Source organism: Melozone crissalis, unplaced genomic scaffold (genome assembly GCF_028551555.1).
Source record: "Melozone crissalis strain CALT ecotype California unplaced genomic scaffold, PUWL_Pcris_2 ptg000012l_1, whole genome shotgun sequence".
In the NCBI taxonomy this organism is placed as follows: Eukaryota; Metazoa; Chordata; class Aves; order Passeriformes; family Passerellidae; genus Melozone; species Melozone crissalis.
The window spans coordinates 3,868,350-3,889,230 of record NW_026535790.1 but is presented as its reverse complement, the minus strand read 5'-3'; the positions used below and the strand labels follow the sequence as shown (position 1 = coordinate 3,889,230).

Genomic DNA, 20,881 nt, shown 5'->3' with positions numbered 1-20,881 from the left:
GAAATGGGAAGGTTGTGCTGTGCAAACATTCCAATTACAGCGGCACACAATTCACATGGAGCACAGTGCACAGGCATCAGCTGTTCTTCTGGAACACTTCACTTGCAGGATTTCTCTGCCATAGATGTTGCCTTTCTCACTCTACAAACTTCTGCTCCCTCACCACTTAGACTACAGAATCAACTCAAGCATTTTTTTTGAAAGCTGCCTTTCTTTTCAAATACTTTTTGCATTTGAAACCTACTTTTTTAAATGAAGAATTAGATTATCACAAAAGATTGCAGCAGCCTTTTGATACTTTGAACATTTAATCAAGCTTACATTTTTCTACTCTTTTTTCTAATTTTTTGGTGTTTTATGAGATGAAAGACATAAAGTATGTTTTCTGGAAAACAGTCCATCAATTTACATGGACTGCATAAGGCCTTAACAATTTCATAATAATGATTGAAAAACCACAATTATTTATGTAAACCATCAAGAGCAGAGAGACAATCCTGATTCCTGTCAGTGGAAAATGAAATATTTTAGAGACATATAGAGAGAGACCTCTAGAGATGTGTAACCAGTGCTTTAAATCTTTTTTTAGAGTTATTGTCAAGAGAAATTCAGGTGAGGTTTCCAGTTTGAACCAACATTCCTAAATGCTTTACTTGGATTGCACTGACACTATCTTATAAATTCAGGCAATGCACTTTGGTTTATGCAACAGCCATGCAGAAAAAAAATAAATATTTTGAAGAGATTTGAGATTGTCTTGTTTTTAAACATGAACTGAAAATCTCTAAACAAATTATATTAGCAAAATTATCACCACTACCAGACAGCTACATTCCTCATGTTAATTTCAAATACATTTTAAATTTAATTCCAGTTGTCACATAAACTATTACGCACATTTTGTAATCATGCATCTCTAATCAACTTTAGATCCCAAATGGCATTTGTCTGGAAAGTTTCAAGCTTTGGATTGCAGAGTCATGAAACCAAACCTTTGTGGACACTCACATTCATACAAGGTGGGACAGAGGCTGCTCCTCCCCTTCCCAGGATACAAGGAATTACAACTATCCTTTAAATATTCATCAAATAAATTGTATAAAAAGGATTTTGGAAGTGCTCTTCCTCCAAGTACTAAGAGGAAACTGAAATTCCTGCAGAAAGTCAGGATTCTTGGGGTGAAGTGGAGCATCCCATCCCCTCCCATGGCATGGGAAGCCCATGGAGTGAGCAAAGCCATGGAGATCAGAGTGCTGACCACAGCAAAACCCAAGGATCAACCATTCCCTGGACACACTGCAACATTTGCTTTGCCCCTTCCCACCAGCAGACTCCTCCCTGAAGGACCAGACAGCACTAAACTGAATTTGAAGGCAAAAAAAAAAAAAAAGTAATTTATTAATTTGCCACTTCCCCCTCCCCACCCTCTTCTTTCTTGGCAATCAGCTGTGATACATAACCTGAATTTTAATACCAAATTACAAGAGCACTGTGTAAATGGCACACTCAAAAATGCAGACTTTCCCTTTTCTTTTAGGTAAAATTAAGCTAATCTGCTTTGACAGAAGAGGGCTCTTTGGAACCACCTAGTGAGTCTCCCAAATATGAAGCAGTAACTCAAATGTCAATTACTTTTCCAACAGCAGACAAATTGCTGGCACACTAATGCAATTTAAGGACAATAATTAGATAACAGGACTACAGAGTGTACCAGGTGACAGAGTATCTGAGATAATAGAATCTAGTGTCCTACTTCTTAAATATTAACATCATTCCATTTCAGTCAATCGGTTTATGGTAATTTTAAAAGGGCAAAGCAAATTCTTTTTATTGCTAATAATATTGTGCTTCTCCAGCATTAGCTTTGAAGGTTAGTAATTTACAGGGTCAAACCTTAATTATATTATTTCCTTTTTATTTACTTTTCTTTTTTAATCTTTCCTCTTTTGAAGTCTTTTCCTATTATAGAGATTTTAAAGCGCTTTATTAAAAAAAAAAATTAAACTCTTGAAATGTGAGTTCATTGTGCTCATAGAAAGGACCAGGTTTGTCACAGCACATGGAACATCTTTGTCAGACCCCTTTGGAAATCCAAAAAATCCAAAAACTTTTCCTATCATCACTTTCTGTTATAATTGCATCCTAGTCTGAGTGGTTTGGTTATGTCAGGCAATCCATGATGCCACGTGCCCTGTCCAAGGCTTTGCAAAATAAATGCAGTCCAGTGGCACTCCATAAATATCCCAGGCAGAAGAAATCTCCCTGCTTTAGCCACAGGTACCCAGATCACTAAATTTCACTTTGCATCATGAATTTATATTGGAATATTCTTCCATTCCCACTTTTTTCACCTCATTAGTCAGCCGTGGAACATTTGTTTCCAACAAAGTCTCTGTAATTCTCAACACCAAGCCTCCTTTCATCCATAAAACTGATGCCCACTGACACAGTGAAATATCTCCACTCTGACCAGAGACTAGCTCCTGGACAGGAGGGAATTTACCTGAAATAATGTTTAACTTCTCAACTGAGGCCACAACAAAAATGCAAATTTGTGTTTCTCTAGGGTTTTTTGTAAGTTTTCAAGTGAATAAAGAAAGGAAAAAATAATAATACAGACCATGAAAAATTGTGTTTAAAAACATACTTTTTTCCCATCTTAAGCAAAGGAAAAGCTTGAAGTGCTGAATTAGAACCAGCCAAGGCTTTCAGAAATATTTGTGCCAGTCTCCCAAAGCCATGCTTGTATTCTTTACAAGCCTTCTGCAATACAGTTTTACCTGTTCTGGAGTGATTGCTAACAGACACATGAAAAGGTTGCCATCAATTGTACAGGTTTTGGTCCTTCTCTTTGGGAAATATTCACTATCATAGCAGTGGTTTGCTAAAGGAAAATCAGAGAGTATAGCAAAGCATGGAGATAATTCTTTCTTAGCCCTGGGGAGCGTGTGAGCCTACAAAGCTGAGCACCCTGCCCAGGGATCATAGGGGTACCCTGTAAGAACGGGCTTTTCTCACTTTTTGGTCACACACAAACATTATTTTCATTTATCACACGTCCCAGTTCCTGCCCTGCAGCAGATAATGATCATTTACCACCTCCACTGTGCTTTGTTACCCTGCTGATAATCCCAGCCGTGGATAAGGCACTGCCTGCACCTCCTCACTTCATCTGGAACACCTCAAACACTGACAGAAACACAGAACTGCCACAGCTGTGTCATCTCTGCTCATGGTTCCCCTGCTTTTCCATGTGGGAACAGATCTGTGGATAGCTGAACAATGGATTCTAATATCACCTTGATGCTCCTTTTCAACAGGAGAATTCTTGTTCATTTTGGCTGGCAGGCAATGTGGATTTGTGAAACCAGTAATGGAAATGCACCGTGCTGAGGGCTTGGGGATCAGAGTGGTCATCTCTGCCCAAGAGCTCCAGGAGTCTCAGCCAGAACAACCAAAACCCAAAAAAAACCCTTATTTATTATCCTAGAGCCCTGTGACAGAGACATGGCTTCAGCTGCCACTGCCAGAGTGGAACAAAGCCTTTGGAAACAGCAGAACTGCAAAAACCTGCCCAAAGCAGATCCCAACAGGCACAGAAAACCTGGGGTTACTCCCTCATTACCTGAACTGCAGTTACAACTCACATTTCACTTCAAATGAGATGAAAACCGTCATGTCATCAGTACAAAAGCAATCCTGGAGGTGAACACTCTGCTCTCTGGCATCCTGAGCTGTATTTGTTTATCACACCATCAATCAGGACAATTCTTCACTCACAAAACACCTTGAGGGAAATTTCTGCAAAAGGAAATAAACAAACACCTCCACCAGGGCCTGATGGGATTCACCCCAGAGCTCTGGAGGAGCTGGGGATGCTCAGCTGTGACCCCTCCCCATCACCTGCCAGTCTGGGGAGCTCCCAGCTGACCAAGATTAGTCCAACCTGCACCAAAGGGCTTGGGGAAAGACCCTGCAGCTCCTTCAGTCTACCCTCAGCACCTGGGGAATTTTATTTATAGAATATAGATTGTACTGGATACTGCTGGGAGGCATTTAGGTCACTGGAAAGGAAAAAAGCTCGGCACACCCCACTCTCAGAGGGCTCAGGCATTCAGAGCTCACCCAAATCCATGGGTGTGGAGCTGGGAGCCTCTGACATCATGCTCAAAACAGAAGAAATAATCTGTGGAAACAGTGCATAAAACAGAAGAAATAAATTCTGTGAAAAAAAACCCATAAAACCCAAAAAGAACAAAAAAAAAAAAAACCAAACCAAAAAACCTCAAAAACAAAACAAAAAAACCCAAAAAAACCCAAAAACCCCACCCAAACGAAAAAGAAAAAAAAAATTAAAAAAACAAACTAAAAAACCCCCAAAAACCAAACAAATACAAAACAAAACAAACACCAAAAACCCCACAAACAAAAAAACAAAACAAACACAGAAGAGACTGGGGAATGGGTACTGCTCCATGGGGAATGCTTAGGGTTGATAAACATTTATAGCCCAGGCATGCATAATTTTGAATCTGGTGCTTTTAGCAGTAAAGTGACAAAATAAAGGAAGAGGTTGAAGGGGCAGCAGGAAGGCATAAAACAAAGTTATTAGGACAGCAATTAGTAGGGAAACACTTCATATAAGGCATAATAATGAGCAATACATGTTACTAACACATGATATACTTTGCCTTTTTAAAACTTCATACAATTCCTTTAAATAGCTACAGGAAAAACCCAGAGATTGATATCATTCCTTTAGACATCTTTCCATTGAGCAAACTGAATCCAACAGACAACCTTTCCATGAACCTACTCAGTTCTATATGTTTCAAGAGTGATAAATCATTATTCATTCCTCTAAGCACAAGGGCTTTCTTAGTTCCTATGGATAGGGAAAAAACACTTTTTGGACAAAGAATAAAGACAGAATTTTTCATTCTCCTACTCCTTTTCACCCAGCCCTTACTCTGTGTCCCAGGATAATGAGAATCGAATATAAATGAAATAAAGGGACTTCCATCTACTTCTATGAGGAAAATAAAGCCTTTTTGGTTTGGTTTTTTTTTTTTTTTTGGTAATCCAACATCTCATTTCAAAAAGGAAATAGCTTGGAGACTTGGATACTTTTTAGAGTACATGTCTGATTCTACAATGGTAGTCTAAGAAAATCACGCTCCTTAAAAAGCAAGTCCTACATTTATGTTGTTTGCAGTATTTTCCCTACCTCATGCTCTCCTTTGTTTCAATTATTTCATACAAAATTTTTTTTAATCATTAAAATCCTGTTTTCTGTCTCTAGAGAACATATTTTTTTTATCACATATTTATAAAAGCATAAAGCACTGAAGACTATTTCTAGGGGTCTCTGTAGCTCTACCTACTATAAATACTCCTAGATCCTCCCTAACTGTTCAGTTCTGAAATAATTAAACCTTTTTGGAACAAATAAAACACTGGACCTTGATATCTAAGAGCTACAGCAAAGACTCAAATTGTGCTCACATATTCTTTCATTTTAGCCTTACTATTAAAATAACTAAAACTATATTGCCAGAGCACATTTCAAATGCTACAGCACACAGCTAACAGAACAAATAAATGGGTTAGAATGCTACTCATTGTTTGCCATTATTTCAGAATGAAGTCAAATATGATTTATCCCCTGGCTGTTTCAGCCTCTCTGAAACTTTGCAATTGGGATTTACATCCTCAGTGCTGAGACAAGCAGGTTAAACAGCTTCTGCTGTGGCATTTGTGAGCTCTGCATGGTGATTCTGTCCGTGAACACACAGTGCTCACTACACCCATTCCTTTGTGAGCTCTGCATGGTGTTTCTGTCCATGAACACACAGTGCTCACTACACCCATTCCTTTGTGAGCTCGGCATGGTGTTTCTGTCCATGAACACACAGTGCTCACTACACCCATTCCTTTGCTCTCCATTCCTGGTTCTCTCCCCCTTCAGAGCATCTCAGGAAGGGCTGAGGTTGGAAGGGGCCTCTGGAGATCACAGAGATCACATCCATCCCCCCTGCTCAGAGCAGGGCTTAACAAACCCAGAGAGCTTCACTGAGAAAACTCTCCAAAAAATCCTCAGCAGAAAAGAAATCAAATGAGAGAACACAGCCTGCAGTGCCAGGATATCCACGGAAAGGCACTGAGGATGGAACTGATTATTTCAGGGCTGAAATGTGCCCCTTCCCTCCCTCCCGCCCTGCACAGAAATGCTGACAGGGAACCCTGCAGCCAGCGGAGGTGCCAGAAAACAGCAGCTCTCAGGGTCTCTTCTATACAGCAAAAAAGAAAATAAAAATAAGGAAAGAAAGATAGAATAAAAGATAGAATAAAAATAAAGACTAAAAAATATGTAGAATAAAATAAAAAATATAAAAAATAAAAATAAGAAAATGTAGAATAAAATATAGAATAATACTAAAGAATAAAAATATAAAAATATAGAATAAAACAAAAAATATAAAAAATAAAAATAAGGAAAGGAAGTAGACAGAGGAGCAGAAATGAATCGAGTTCAATAACTGACCAGAGCAAACAACTGCAGGGGAAATGGAAACATATAGGAAAAACTTCTAATGAATTCCATAAGGTTGTTTTGAGAAAGGATTTAGGCACATGTCACCAGGAGATAGATCTCAAGGAAATGTGGCAAAATTCCTCCAGCAGAGCAGGAAACAACTGACTTGGCTCTCAGAATGGCTGAAGAGAGGAACCAGAAAGAAAAGGGAGACCAGGATTCTGAAAATCTATGGCAGAGAAAAGAGGGAGAGACAGGAATGGATGGTGCAACATGAGATGATAAAATGGGGAGTACAGAGGAGAACAAGATGACACAGTGGGAAAACAAAACAGGGGGCAGGGTTTACAGATGAATCTGAGTCCAAAATTTATGGAATCATTGTCAGAAGATGAAAAAGGGGATGACACACACAAATAAGGAGAAAAGGCAGTGACTTCAAACATAAAACAAGGTAACAGCTGCTCTCCTGTTTCACTAAGTTGGATCATTTACCACATCCATATTTCAAATAGTAATTAATTAAGTTGTACTGGAGCCAACAACAGCAGGGACTCTTTATTAATGAAAGCATAGATCTGATAAACAACTGTGCTGAAGATGGATTTTACCAGGAAATTTTAGCACTACCATTTCCTATAAGAATGAATCTGAATAAAGCAATGTCTCTGAAGGCTTTGATGGTATGAAAAGTAAGAATCCAGACACTATTCCATCAGCAGCAAAAGTTCTATGGAATCACAACTGAATGATATCGAGTTCTGAAATACCAACTTCATAATACACGAACAGTATTTCAGCATTTCAGAGACAAGAAATTAAAAGCTATAAAAAAAAAAAAAAAAAACCACCCACCAGAAAACACCACTCCTCCACCCAAACAAACAAAAAATTATTTATTTTTTCTACACTAAGCTTAGGAAATTGGAGCACTTTTCTGAGAACGATCAGAACTCCCTGGCTGCTGTTCAATATACAAACAAGTCTAATTACTCCCTCTGGCTGGAACCACAATGTTTGACTCCTGTCAGGGGCAGTTTTTCCCCTGGAATCCTGGCTGAAGCTGCTCTGTTTCAGGCATGCACATGCAGACCTACCTCTCAGGAGATGGGATGAGCCCCTTCCAGCACCAGAGTCTCCTCAGCTCCAAACCTCCCAGCTTCAGCCTTTGCACTGCTCACTCTATGTGGGCACCACTCACTTTGTTGAGCAATAGTTGCTCCCTATTTTTGGAATAAGGTTCTACTTTCCTGCTCAGAAAGCTGAGTTTAGCTGGAGGCTGCTATTTCGTTCCTTTATTAAGCATCCTTCAACACATTCAGCATCCAAAAAATTTATTCATCGTAGAGAAGGAGCTTGGGTACAAAACTGGTTTTAAAGTTTTGCCCCAAGTTTTGCAGATCTTTACCAATGGCATTTAAATCACACATAAAGCTCGAGGAAAATGTCACATTTTCCAGCTTTCTAGGAAGGAAGGACAGAAGGATGGAAAGACCTAAGTCACAATTGCTTAGTCATCCAAGCTCAGAGCCCAGCCACCCAGAGCAGAAGCCAGAAACACAAGAGAGCCGTGTCTGTCTTTCTAAACAAATCTGTTTCACATTTTGCAGGCAATAAAAAAAAAAAAAAAAAAAAAAAAAAGAAGAAAGACTAGTCAGTCTGCAGCTCAAAGCAGGAGGAAAAAAATCATAAAGCTGTAAAACAGAGAGTGTGGAGAATCAGTTTTCATCTTTTCCACCCACTTTGGGGTGAACAGGCTACAGCAGGCCAGAAACAAGAATTTACACCTTGCCCTCAGCAAGAACCCAGCAATCCACACACACATTTCATAGAGCACAACTGGCTGCACTTTCTTTCATTTCTGTTCTATGTAGCTTTCACACAAGACTTGCTATTATTATTTTTTTTTGTCCTGCAACAAAGCTTTTCCCTCCATTATTCTTCCTTGGTATCACCCCATATTTATTAACTGTTAATTTACACTATCCATGACAACAATTCCTAGTACAATCTGGTCAGTAAAAATCCACTTAAACCTAGTGGCATGCCCCACACACCCTTTTATCAAGACTATTAGCATTTGTATTTTATTTTATCAAGCCCTGAGAGGCTGTAAGCAGGATCACAGTCCCAGTGGCAGCACAGCACATGAGGGATTTGAGATAGCCCAGCCCAGGGAGGTGAAGTGGCACTGATTCCCCTGCCACAGGCACAGCATTGTGACACTGCAATCAAGGGATCTGCCTGAGGAAACCAGGGATGCTGCTAAGAGAGATTAGATTGAAATCTAAAATCCTTGACACCCAGCTAAGTACACATGACAAGACTGTGGAGAATGCTGGATCTTTGCACCTTTCTGTAATAAAACCTGAATAGAATCTAAATAGATTTATTCCATCTGTCTCTTGAAATGAAATGGATATGAATTTGTATTTTCTAGGGTACTTCTACGATTGACTACTTGCCCTTCTACTTCTAAAGCTGAACACAGAGTGAGGGTATTATAACCAATACAATCTTTATTTCTATCCTTTGAGACTGCCTAGTAACATCCATCAATATCAAACCTTCACTTAATGCCAACCATCACAGGAAAATTGAAATTCCAGCACTCTTGATGCAAGTATTTATAGCAAACCTTGTGAGAGAGCTGCTAGCTGGACTAATCCTTACCCTGACATTTTGGAATATGGGATTAGAAGTCTCTGCAGCTGCTTTCTTATGAGCCACAGCGTTGGTGAGGTGGCAGGAAAAAGGGAAGTGTGTGCATCCACTGAAATCAGAGGCAGTACTTCCAGGCTGATATCACATTTTAAGAATATCCTGGGTACTTTCAGTGCAAGGTTCTGTCATTCCCTGAGTGCACACATCCCCAACACCCAGCAATCCCACAGGAGAAATCGTGACTAATGAGCACCCAGCAGAGCTTCAGAACCTGCCCTGTAACTCAGAGCAGGAATGAACAGTCACTGCCATTGGAACCAGAGCTGGGGCCATTTGCAAGGAACCAAAGCCAGATGGGGATGCTTCATTTACTTCCACTTAGCTTTGCTGTTCTCTGCATAATTCCTGCCCCAATCCCCTCAACACTCTCAGAATATTTTGCATAGGGAAGGACATGCTGGCATGCAGCACATTAATCTTCATATACCAATAGGCACAACGTGTGCCAATAGACACAACAACCCATCATGGTACAGCTTAGAATGTCTTAGCTCCTCATTTATTTTCAGCAATGGAATTAGTCAGAAGTACTGCTGAAAAGAGTTTGTGTTATTCAAATTACATTTTAAGCATTTTCTTTCCCCCCAGTTTTAGTGTAAAGGCAAAAAGATGTGGAAAAAAAATAATTTCTGCCATTCAAAGTGCCCAGAGCCTGGACAGAGGCATGAGGAACAGCAAATAAATCAGGAATTTACACACTCTCAAATACACCCATGATATTTTATTGTAAAACTTTAGTTCTCAATTTTTCTACCAGCTTTCAATGTGCTACTTAACTTCCTGACAGTGAGGAAGGTACTGCTGTGACTAAAATGCAGAAAGGCATTTTCTAAATGTCCATGGACATGTGCATGGGAACACATATATTATATATATAAAAACCAGATCAATTCACAAGTCTCAGCAACATTAAACAAGATGTTCCACTGCAAATATCTAATGCTGCTAGAAAGTTCACCCTGTTACATTTAAGAGCAGATGTTTTGAAAGTAAAGATTTTTACATAGCCTCATACTCTAAAGTAGAAAAACTCTAATTGATAAATCAGCACTTATTTTAACATCCTCTAATAGAGTCAAAGTCATTTTTAAGAAGTTCATTTCAATCCTGAATATTTTTCTTTCTTTTCTAGATGCAGTTTCAGAGGTTAGCATTTCTACATAGGCTACAACAGGACACATTAACACACAACAGGATTATAATTTATATATAAATTATATAACACATAGCAGGGTTATAATTAGTCTTTGCTGATGCCAGCTCAAGACCACTCACACATTCCCATGCAAGGCTGCTTTCCATTTAGAAAATCTTGATAGAAATCATAAATTAATCATTTTCTTCTCTAAACTTTATCCCATATCACTGACTTAAAAGTAAATAGCCCCCTAAAACAAGATAGCATGCACATTGTTCATACTTTCTGCTCAGATCAGCCACGTGTAAAATAGGTGTATGTTCATGTAATTGGCTACAGTATTTTGCTCCATGGTTAAATGCATGATTTCCTCTAAGAGTATGCCAGTGTGGTCTGCATCACATTTTCTACTTCATAAAGATCCAATGAGCTGTGACCACAGGCTCCCCAACTTAATGGAAAGTTCACTTGGTGACTTCAGAGTTTAAATTGTCCCTTTGTACTGCAAATCAATAGATTTGAAACACATCAATGGATCTCTTCCCCAAAAGCTTTAATCCCAAGAGACTTAGAAAGTAGATCTAACTCAGATTTATCACTCTTGCAGCACAGCAAACCCAAGGTCCTGTCTCTTTATAATATAAAAAATAAATAAAATTAAATATGTATACATATTAATAATTAAGAATATATACATATTTATAAATAAATATATATAATAAATTAATTAATTAAACTAAACTGAATCATGGAGACACCTCCTTGGTGCAAACCACACCCCTGCGCAGGTATTCAGCTATCAGCAGCTTTCATTATTTCCTTTCTAAAATGTTGGAAATAGTCTTCACAGAGCTATGAGGTTTTTCTAAACAGTCTTTTGCTGCTCAAAATTTTTTCATCCCAGCAAGAAAACAAATATCTGAGTGATACAGTAAATTCAATTCCATGTACATAAGGAAAGATGCAAAACACCCACATGCAGTTCTAGCTGAGGATTTCTACATCATTGCAACCAAAGAACTGTCCTTATATTAAACAATTTTTTTAAAGGCCTAATTTTTATTTGTTTATTGATTCTGTTGTATTTTTAGATGGCTACCTCAATCGACAAGAAAATGAAACTAAATAAAATCAAGGCAGTGTATACCTAGAGAGTGCCACTATGCTCACCAAGACTTGAAACATTCTATATGGAGATTTAAGTCCTAAACAGCATTTTTAATAATTCCAGAAACCTTTAAAACGCTATCACAGTCTGGGAACATCAGAAAATAAATCTAGAGGCTGTGTTTGGGTCAGGGAAATGAGGAAAAAGGGTGTGTGGTGGGATTGACATGAACAGTCTCAAAGCACCTGGAAAACACTGAAGCAGGAATTAATGAACACATTCAAATAAATTTTTAGTGGATAAATTAAGATGGGGAAGTTGAATAAAATAACAGGAGAATCGAGATAAGGGTTCTACACACACAGAAGTTCCTTTACAAGCAGCAGCTGCTTGGAAACTTTTGATGATCATCTCCAGAGATTTTTGTCACAATCACTGGGACAAAGTGGAATCAAGAAAGAAGAGAATTAAAACAGCCAGAACCCAGAGTGAATGTCACCTGAGGTCAAAAATGGAGGGTTTGTGTGTTCTGAGGAAGGGGAAGAACACTTAATGCTCTTTTGGAGAAGGCTGAAACTTGTAAGACATTTTTTGGCTCCAAAAGGGAGCCAAGCAATTCCTAAAAAGGAACATGGTACCTAGGCCAGTTTATAAAAGAGAATAAATTTATGAGAAATCAGCTTTTTCAAAGCCCAGCACCTAAAATGGGAACTGAAAGCACCAGGCTAAGTGCAAAATGAGAACCACAGAAAAATCAATGATTCCAATTTGTAAAGAAAGCACAAATCAAATACTGTTAATATGATATATAAGCACAATATAAACTATTTGTACTACACACATTAAGGGCAAATTGCTTGAATAAATTCTATTTTTATGAAAAAATACTGCAAACAATGCGCTGGCATGTCAGGAAAGTAAAAATAATAACACTGCCATTATTAGTACTATATGCTATTTCCTAGTGATTTCCCAGGATCATCTGTTCTCACTTCCAGCAGCTGTTTAAATCCCTTTTTGCCTCACCAAATCCAGTTTTGTTTTACATTCATTGTATAATTTGTGCAGCCTAATACTTATACTATTACTATAATCCTCACTTCACTGCAAACATGAAAAAGAGGCAATGCTTCTCCATTTGGAATTTCAGGAGGCGTTGATGGTTTCAGCAGGGGACTGTGAGTTTTGGGAATGAAAATAGTGTTGGGTTGCTTATTTTTTCCTTCCCTCTCAAAGCAAGTAGAAACAACATTTTGAGAGAAAAATAAAAGAGTAATCCCTGACATGGCCAAACAGAAGAGGAATATGTCAGCACACTATAAAAGGTCAAATCCAGCCCCAAGGATGAGAGAACAGACATTGTGAAGAGTCCTTCTACTGGTAGAAGAACCCAAATTTTTCTTCTCAACCTTGGCTTTTACACACTCCACATCATCCCCTGCACTCAAGTCCCTCTGCTTCCTCTCAGTCTCTCTTTAAATTCAGGCTGCAGGAAAAAAAATCCTAAGCATTATTTTGTAATAAAAGACTAGATTAATACAGAAAGAGGTTTAGGGGGTTTGCCTCTGTCCAGCAGCTGAAAGACAATTTAATTTAATAGCTCTGGAGAGCACATAGAGAATGAACTGTAACTGAGGGCACAAACATCTCCATCATGGAAATTATCATTGCAAAAGTATCTTTCTCAATCTCACAGCAGTAAAAAGATGACCATGGGTTTGCCAAATAATACATTTTTCTTCACCCAGGCACTGTTTCTTCCCAAAGGGTCTGAAAAGTAAGAACACCATGGAAAATGGAATGAAGAAGCTTAGCAGCTGCTGTCCACAGAAGTGTTTGAGTAGAAGATGAATGGAAATAAAGGTTGTGATTAATCTTGGAAGGAACAATCACTGTGAGGGCCACATTTTTAACATGACCCTACTTAAAAGAACTTATTTCAGGTTATTAATTCTGCTTATCAAATACGCCTCGTACTCAAACACTTCATTTTATTTTGTCAAATCATTAAAAATGCATCACAAATTGAAAAGTAAACAACCAGCTGCCACTGAAACACAGTCAGTTTAGAGCTTCACTCTGAATGGGATGGAAATAACCAGGGTAAATTCTTGTATAATAAAAATGACTCGCTCTACTTGCAACACTATCACTTTCACTGCTTTTTCTACAACTTTCAGGTAGCAAAACGGGCTCAGCAGCTCAGCCTCCCTACTAAAATAAACACACAGGTCCATGTATTTGCAAACCCTTCCAGGACAAACAGAGCTGCAGAATGATTGGGGCCAGGAGGACAGGCCTCTGGAGGTCAATGAGCTCCAAGCGCAGCTCCTGCTCAAACTGGACCTACTTTCAAAATAAACTCATGTTTCTCATGCCCTGTCTGGTCACACTTTCAGTGCCTTCAGGTATGGAAAGCCCTCAGTGTCTCTGGAATTATTGTGAAGAGATTCCAGACTCTGACAGCAGTGCCCAACATCTCTGCTGGGACACGGCCTGCTCCTGCCTCCACCCAAACCACTCTGGGCTCTGGGGTTTGGGGTTTTTGATGCCCAATGGGACACCATATTCCAGACACAGCTCCAAGAGGGCCCAAAAAGAGCAATAGTTTAGCCTTCCTTAAGTCCAACAAAAGAATCCTTATTTAAGTGTTAATGCCAGAAAAATGGCAGCACGTAGAGATGAGATTTTAGTGGTGCACAGCAACATGAGGATCACCTCTACGGAAGATCATGAGGAGTAATACTGCTACTCACAGGAACACGAACACCCATGTGCTCCTCACTCAAGAGCAAGGGTGAAAATTAAGGAAAACTGTCGCTCTTAGTTGTTAAATATCTTCATTAGCCAAGAATGAGGATAATTACCGCTCACAGAATTCACAGTGTGAAAAATCCTCATCCATTTTCTCTCCTGTTGATGCAGCACACACCAAAGGGCTCACACTGGGGGCATTCCTGCACACAGCAGGGGAGGGAGGGGAAAGAAAATCCATCAAAGTGCAATAGAATGCTTGCCTCAAACCAACTTCCATCACTTTATATGTCCCAGAACCACTGAAAATTCTTACTGAGGTATCTCTTGCACGTTTTTTAATAAAATATGTTTGGAATAAAGAACACTACACAGATATTGCTTCAGCCATGGCACACCTGTTGCAGATTTGCTGAAAATATGCACTGACAGACCCTTCTTGTTGCCTCCATAGTCAGGCAGCTCCTCTCCCTCCAACCCCCTGGATAAGAATGTGACCGTGTTCACAGGGGTCTGAGGATGAGGGAAGAGACGAGGATCTGACTCCATGTTTCAGAAGGCTTGATTTTTTTATTTTATGATATAATTACATTAAAACTATACTAAAAGAATAGAAGAAAGGATTTCATCAGAAGGCTAGCTAAGAATAGAAAAACAAAGAATGATAACAAAGGCTTGTGACTCAGACAGGGAGTCTGAGCCAGCTGACTGTGATTGGCCATTAATTAGAAACAACCACATGAGACCAATCACAGATGCACCTGTTGCATTCCACAGCAGCAGATAATCATAGTCTACATTTTGTTCCTGAGGCCTCTCAGCTTCTCAGGAGGAAAATCCTAAGGAAAGGATTTTTCATAAAAGATGTCTGCGACATAAGAGCATCTTCCATGGCCCCATTGTAATGAGCAGGCCTGGCTGGGGAGGGCAGGTGGCTAAAGGACAATGCAGCAGCCATGAAGGACATTTCTAATCTCATCAGAATTCCTTGGGAGGAAGAACCACACCCTGCATGTGCACAGCAGCCATCAGTCAGGGGTAAGCAGCCCCCGACGTGCCGCGGTTATCACACCGTTCATTAGGAGATGGATGAGCCCCAACCCCATCCATGGCGCTGCACACATTCCAAACAGAGTCTGCATGGCAAAGGCATCCCCACATGGGCACAGAATGATTCACTGCCCTCCCCTCATGATGGAACCCAAGGAATTCCTCTGGATGGCTTGAGCCCCTGCCTGATGGGCTCAGGGACCTTGGCACAGAGCCCAAGACCCCATGCCTTTGATTTAGCCCTTGCAAAAAATTACCAACCTTTATGAAGAATTACAAGCTACAAAAGTTTACGCAGAATGATAGTGAATTTATCACAGGATGAAAAATAGATTTTTTGGGGTTTTAGAATACGGGTTCAGGGGGCAAGAAGGAGGAATCTGGGCATGTCCAGCCTTTCTCCTTCTCCTTCTTGGCCTCCATCTTCTGCTGTGATGGTGGCATTTTTAGATTGGTTTAGAGTAGAAGCTCACTGTCTAACATAGGTGATGGGTATTGGGAAGTAATTGTAAACATTGTACACGTAATTTTTAGTATAAAAAGATAACACAGCCTTGAGGGCAGGCAGAGTGCCTCTGACTGTTGTGCTGAGAGGACCTTGGCTGGACAGGAGAAAGAATTTTATAGATAAGATACAATAAACAACCTTGAGACAGAGAAATTAAGAGCTCTCACTCCTCCTTCAACTGCCAGGCTGGGAAAAGAGACTTTCTAACACATCTCAGGGTCACTCTGACCAGCAGAGAACCCGAGACCCTCATGCTGGAGAAAAGGTTTGGAACAGGAAGGTTTCTTACAAATAATCTCATCTCCTTGTAGGGCTTAGCCTCTTCTGAGGATCCACAGCAGGAAAGCTTCTGCAGTCCTTCCCCCTTTTTTTACCCATTATTTTCAAATAAATAAATGCAACAGATCACAGTTTCCAATTATAATCCATTAGGTATAATTGTTCAAGCTGCATTTGGAGAGTAAGGATTTCCTTATTCTAGTCCTTCTGGTTTTCAGGTTTCAGAAAATATTAAAAAAAAATCTAAACCTACTTCACAGCAATTTTACAGGTCTCCTTCTAATTTACTATTCCCAATTATTATCATCTACATTTTTTTAGTAATAACTGTAGCATATACCACAAACCTAAGAATTTAAATTTTCCATGTATATTGCTAAGACTTGTATATTTACATTTTAAACCATTTTAATTGAGCCTTATGCTGCATAAAGCTAAATTTTTCAAAAGTATAATTTCCTGTAATTATTTTATGTTTAAGCTATTACCTTTTTGCTCTACAATATCAACAACACACAAGTACCTATTTTTTCAAATTGTAGCTTACAGTTATCCATGTTTCAAGTATCCACAACTGCTCAAGACTTTCTACATTTCCACAGCATTAATAAAGGGGAAAGAATCTAGAAAGTCACATGAATTACAATTGTTAAATCATCATGAGTTTCAAAGTAACTGAGTTACCTCAAATTTACTTGCAAAGGATTAATAAATGGAATTTTAGCAGAAGAAATATACACTAATAAAGTACAGGCAATGCACATAAATTATATTTCAGTTATCATATCCTCCATGTTCCTTTCAGTGCTTCATTGCAAGTTAGTAGTAAAATTAGAAATAAGGACACCAGAACATTTTTTCCCCTGTCCTTCCCCTTCAACTTCAATTGTCTTTCAGGGAAGCTGCAGACTCCAAATTTCTCCCTCACTTGCTGATGCCAGATCCATCTGATTCCCCTTTCTTGGGCTGCAGAATCATTTATGTCCAGAGGGCTGTGCTCAGAACCCAACCCAGTCCCTTCCAGCCTGCCCACACTGGCTTGCGCCTCAAAACTCCAAAGGAGGAGAGGATCTGTAAATTCAATTATCCCCATAGAAATAGGGGGAAACTACAGCCTCCCACAAACCCTTTGCAGCCCTTGGGATTGCAAAGGGACTCTCCACGTCCCTTGGATGTTTTCTGTTCCTTTCCCCACAGCCTACACAAACACTTTTCCTGTTCATTCTACTGCCCCATTCCAAGCAATTAAACCTGAGATAGAACATAGCGACAAAGACAGTGAAAGGGAATTTTCCCAGTGTTCTTAGAAAATTCCAGCTGAAAATTCCAGCTATAGCCACGCTCCGAGTGTACAGGGTGGCACCGCCAAGGAGTGCTCTGCTGCTAGAAAGCAAAACCAAAGGCTCTATTGAAACAAATATTGTCCATTCCCCTGGCAAAGCTAAAAGTCTGACTGGGACAAGACAAATAACAAAATGGAAATCCCCAGGTGGATGTGAGCAGGATTTACAGGCAATTCTTAGGAGAGAGGGAAGTTTCTGCAGTGACATTAACCGAGCTGAAAACGAGTCACATGCACGCTTCTCCATCAGCATTTCCTGTCTCCAGGTGTTGCTCTGCACTGCAACAAGGCTGGGGTCAGCTCTCTGAACATGAATATCTGCTGCCACTTCCAGCACTGGGACACCCAGCCTGGGCTCCATCTGCTCCTCCAGCAGCACAGCCTGGGAATCCAAGGTCAGCTCTACCAGAATCCATTAAAATTATGCAAGGTAGAAAATATTTCAAGCATAAAATATTTATTTTCCAGCTATTATTATTTCTCTATTTAAACCATCACTGATTGCACTTATTTCAATTATTATCTCTGCTGATATTTTAGCTATTTAAGCAGCAAGCAGCTATCAAGTTTGTTTCCCTCTTTTCTCTGTCATTCTTTTGCACAGAAATGTGAGTTATGTCATGTCCTACTGAAACAAATAAAACCAAGACACTGCTAAATTATTTATCAGCATTCTACCAGTGTCTTTTCCATACCATTTACAAAAATGCATTTTGCTTACAATGAAAGTTGAAGACAGGCTTAGGAGATACATGACTTGTACCTTGGCACATAATGACTATTATGTTCCTTACACAAAGCTCATCATTGCCTCCTGCTTTTTCCATGATAGGACAATGCTGGCATCATAATTAGCTTTCTAACAAAGCACTTCCCCCCATCACAAGTCCAAACTTCCACACATTTCTACCTGAGGACTCAATAAAAACCAAAAACAAATAATAAGAAGCTAACATAATCTAAATATTTGACTACATTTACAATTTTTAAATCTGTTAATTAAAAAAAAAAAAACTGTGAAATTTAACCCCCCAGTCTAACTTCAGAACTTTGTTTCTAAAAATGTGAATTCACTCAAGGAGTGAAAAGTAGTGTCTAAAATGTTCCATGCATCGGAACACAGGAATATGGAACAAATGTTCCATGCAATTTCCCATTTGCAATGTTGCAACTGCTTTATGTTTCAACTAAAGGTTCAGATCATATTTTTTACTAGTTTTATTCCACGTATTATAACAAAACCTGAAAAATCTAGTTGTATTTAGTGAGGAAACTATTAGCTCATTTTCCAAACTTCCAGTCAGGACCAACTTCACTTACTGTACACTGGAAAAACATGCAACAAATCTTCCAAAACACAATTATGAAACAGATAATAGGAATCCACTGTGGTTTGAGTCTTGACCATAAAAATATTCATTTTTTTAAGGGAAGGGGGAAAAGAAGCCAAAATGCCCAACACAATACAAAATTCAAGCAAAGTAAAAGAGATGTCAGATAAAAAATTGCTATACATATGCAGAACATAATCATTTGGTTTTATTTTAAAGATATATAATAGGAAAAACCAGAATGAGCATCATCTTGATGCAAATAAAATCAATGCATCTGATTTTATGTCACGGTCTTTTTGTGAAATACTGTGAAATGGCCAATACAAATTAAAAATAAATCACACCCAACCCAAACGCCATCCCTTCACAGAAATCAAAGTGTTACAGAACAGCCCAAATTCTGCTGAAAAGTGAAGCTGCAGTTGTCCAGTACACCTGGAATTATGATCCTATGAATCTGTATGCATTCTGAGCCATTATCAATTTTAGCACTTCCTACAGAATGCTTTGTCACTGTCTAATACTGGGACTAGAACTAAATTATAATTTCCCCTTGTTACAAACAAACTTTCTTTCCCAAACAGTATTTTATATTTCACATCCACAAAAATACATATTTTGGACATTATTTCTTTTCTGCTCATTAAGTAGCAAATTAACTACATGTAAACAATTTTCAGTAAATCCAAGTGATCAAACTTTCATTGCTGGTGGCTGCAAAAATACCAAAGAGATGCTTTTGACAATGAGTAGATGAAGGAAATTTTCCAGGTCATGGTGATATAAATGATAAAGCAGGCTGCCAAGAAACCCCTCAGCAGAGACCCTCTGGATCTGGGAACTGTTTTTTATTTCTCTGCATAACTCAGGCACTGCTGAACTCACTGAACATGCCACAATAGAGATTTCCCAGAGCATGCCAGCAAATCCACAAAGGTAATTTAAGCAGCACTGCAAGAACATGTCTTTTAAACTTCTAAATAAAGATATTCAGGAGCTCATGTAATTGCCTGGAACCTCTGGAGTCAGTTCAGACAACAAATTCTGTCAAAGGATTTCCTCCCAGGGAAGGGTCACCTTAAAGACTAACAGGGGAAGACAGCAAGTCCATTAGATCAAAGGACCAAATCCAGCACCAGCTTGACATGTAGATACAGGGCAGGAAAGGTGTCAGAAAATTAATGAGCCATTAACTGGGCTGAGACTAACACCCAAAAAGAGTAAAGGAGTGCATGGAATTGGATATCAATCTGTTGGTGGCAGCCCTGCAATGGCTTGTAGCAGCGAGTTAAGGAGGATAGATGGAGCAAGGAGGACACAAGCTCCAGTCACCTATCCAGAAAAAAGCAAGCCCTGAAATGCCTGCAAGCCTCAGGAGATGAGCTCATTAGGATTCCAACCCACACTAGAAGAGGCTGGACACTGCAATACTTGTTTCTCGCTGAAACATCCAATTTTTGCAACAGTAAGTACACACATAAGGGGCAAAGTCACACACACTGCAGTGGCAATGTGTTTATCCCAGGATTATTGTGCATGACACCTCTCCTCCCAGCCCCATGAAATACCAAATCCTCTCTGGCACTTCCTAATAACAGCAAGGAGTGCAATGCAGGCAGCACTTGGAAGAGCAAGGCAGGAAAAGTTCTGGCCCACATGACAGGGCATCTCTTTAAAGAGCCACAATAAGGCCATAAAGGGATATTAGAGACAGACATTTAACTGAAACTCAGGGTAATATCCTCCACTGGGAGTATTAGCACTTAATTGGGAACAAACTAAGTGACTGACTTAATTCTGATATATTGCACCATCTGTGGAGTCCAGGTTATAATTGATAGGCCAGCTGGATGTGGAGCAAGGTACAGCATGTGAAATACTGTACTTTGTTTCTCACTCATTATTACTTTGCTAAACTGTTAAAGTTTAAATTGTCCTTTCCATTAAATGGGCATTGTTTCATACTTATTCCTTGTTAATTAACACGTTATGAAACAGGCCATGGCTTTCAGTACATGACAAGACTGTTACTCTGAAAATCTCCTTGTTTTCTCTTTCCTCTATAAAATCACCTTAACAATACACATGAAAGAGGTCACGGAGCTGCTC

At 39.3% G+C, this 20,881-nt stretch overlaps 1 protein-coding gene across 11 annotated transcripts in view; it reads right to left on the bottom strand.

Moving 5' to 3' along the window:
• RBFOX1 (RNA binding fox-1 homolog 1) overlaps positions 1 to 20,881 on the bottom strand; it is a 1,176,073-nt gene that overhangs the window by 706,551 nt on the left and 448,641 nt on the right. The window contains exon 1 of one of the 11 annotated variants that reach the window (XM_054271122.1): positions 7,633 to 8,038. The exons of 3 other annotated variants lie outside the window; for them this stretch is intronic. Coding sequence is in view for 1 of the 8 variants with exons in the window: in XM_054271095.1 (XP_054127070.1) it covers positions 6,545 to 6,577 (33 nt within the window). In the remaining 7 variants the exon portion in view is untranslated. Of the gene's footprint in view, positions 1 to 6,544; positions 6,593 to 7,632; positions 8,039 to 20,881 lie in introns of those variants that run through there. 7 more of the 11 variants (XM_054271112.1, XM_054271125.1, XM_054271121.1 and 4 more) reach the window with 7 other exon arrangements.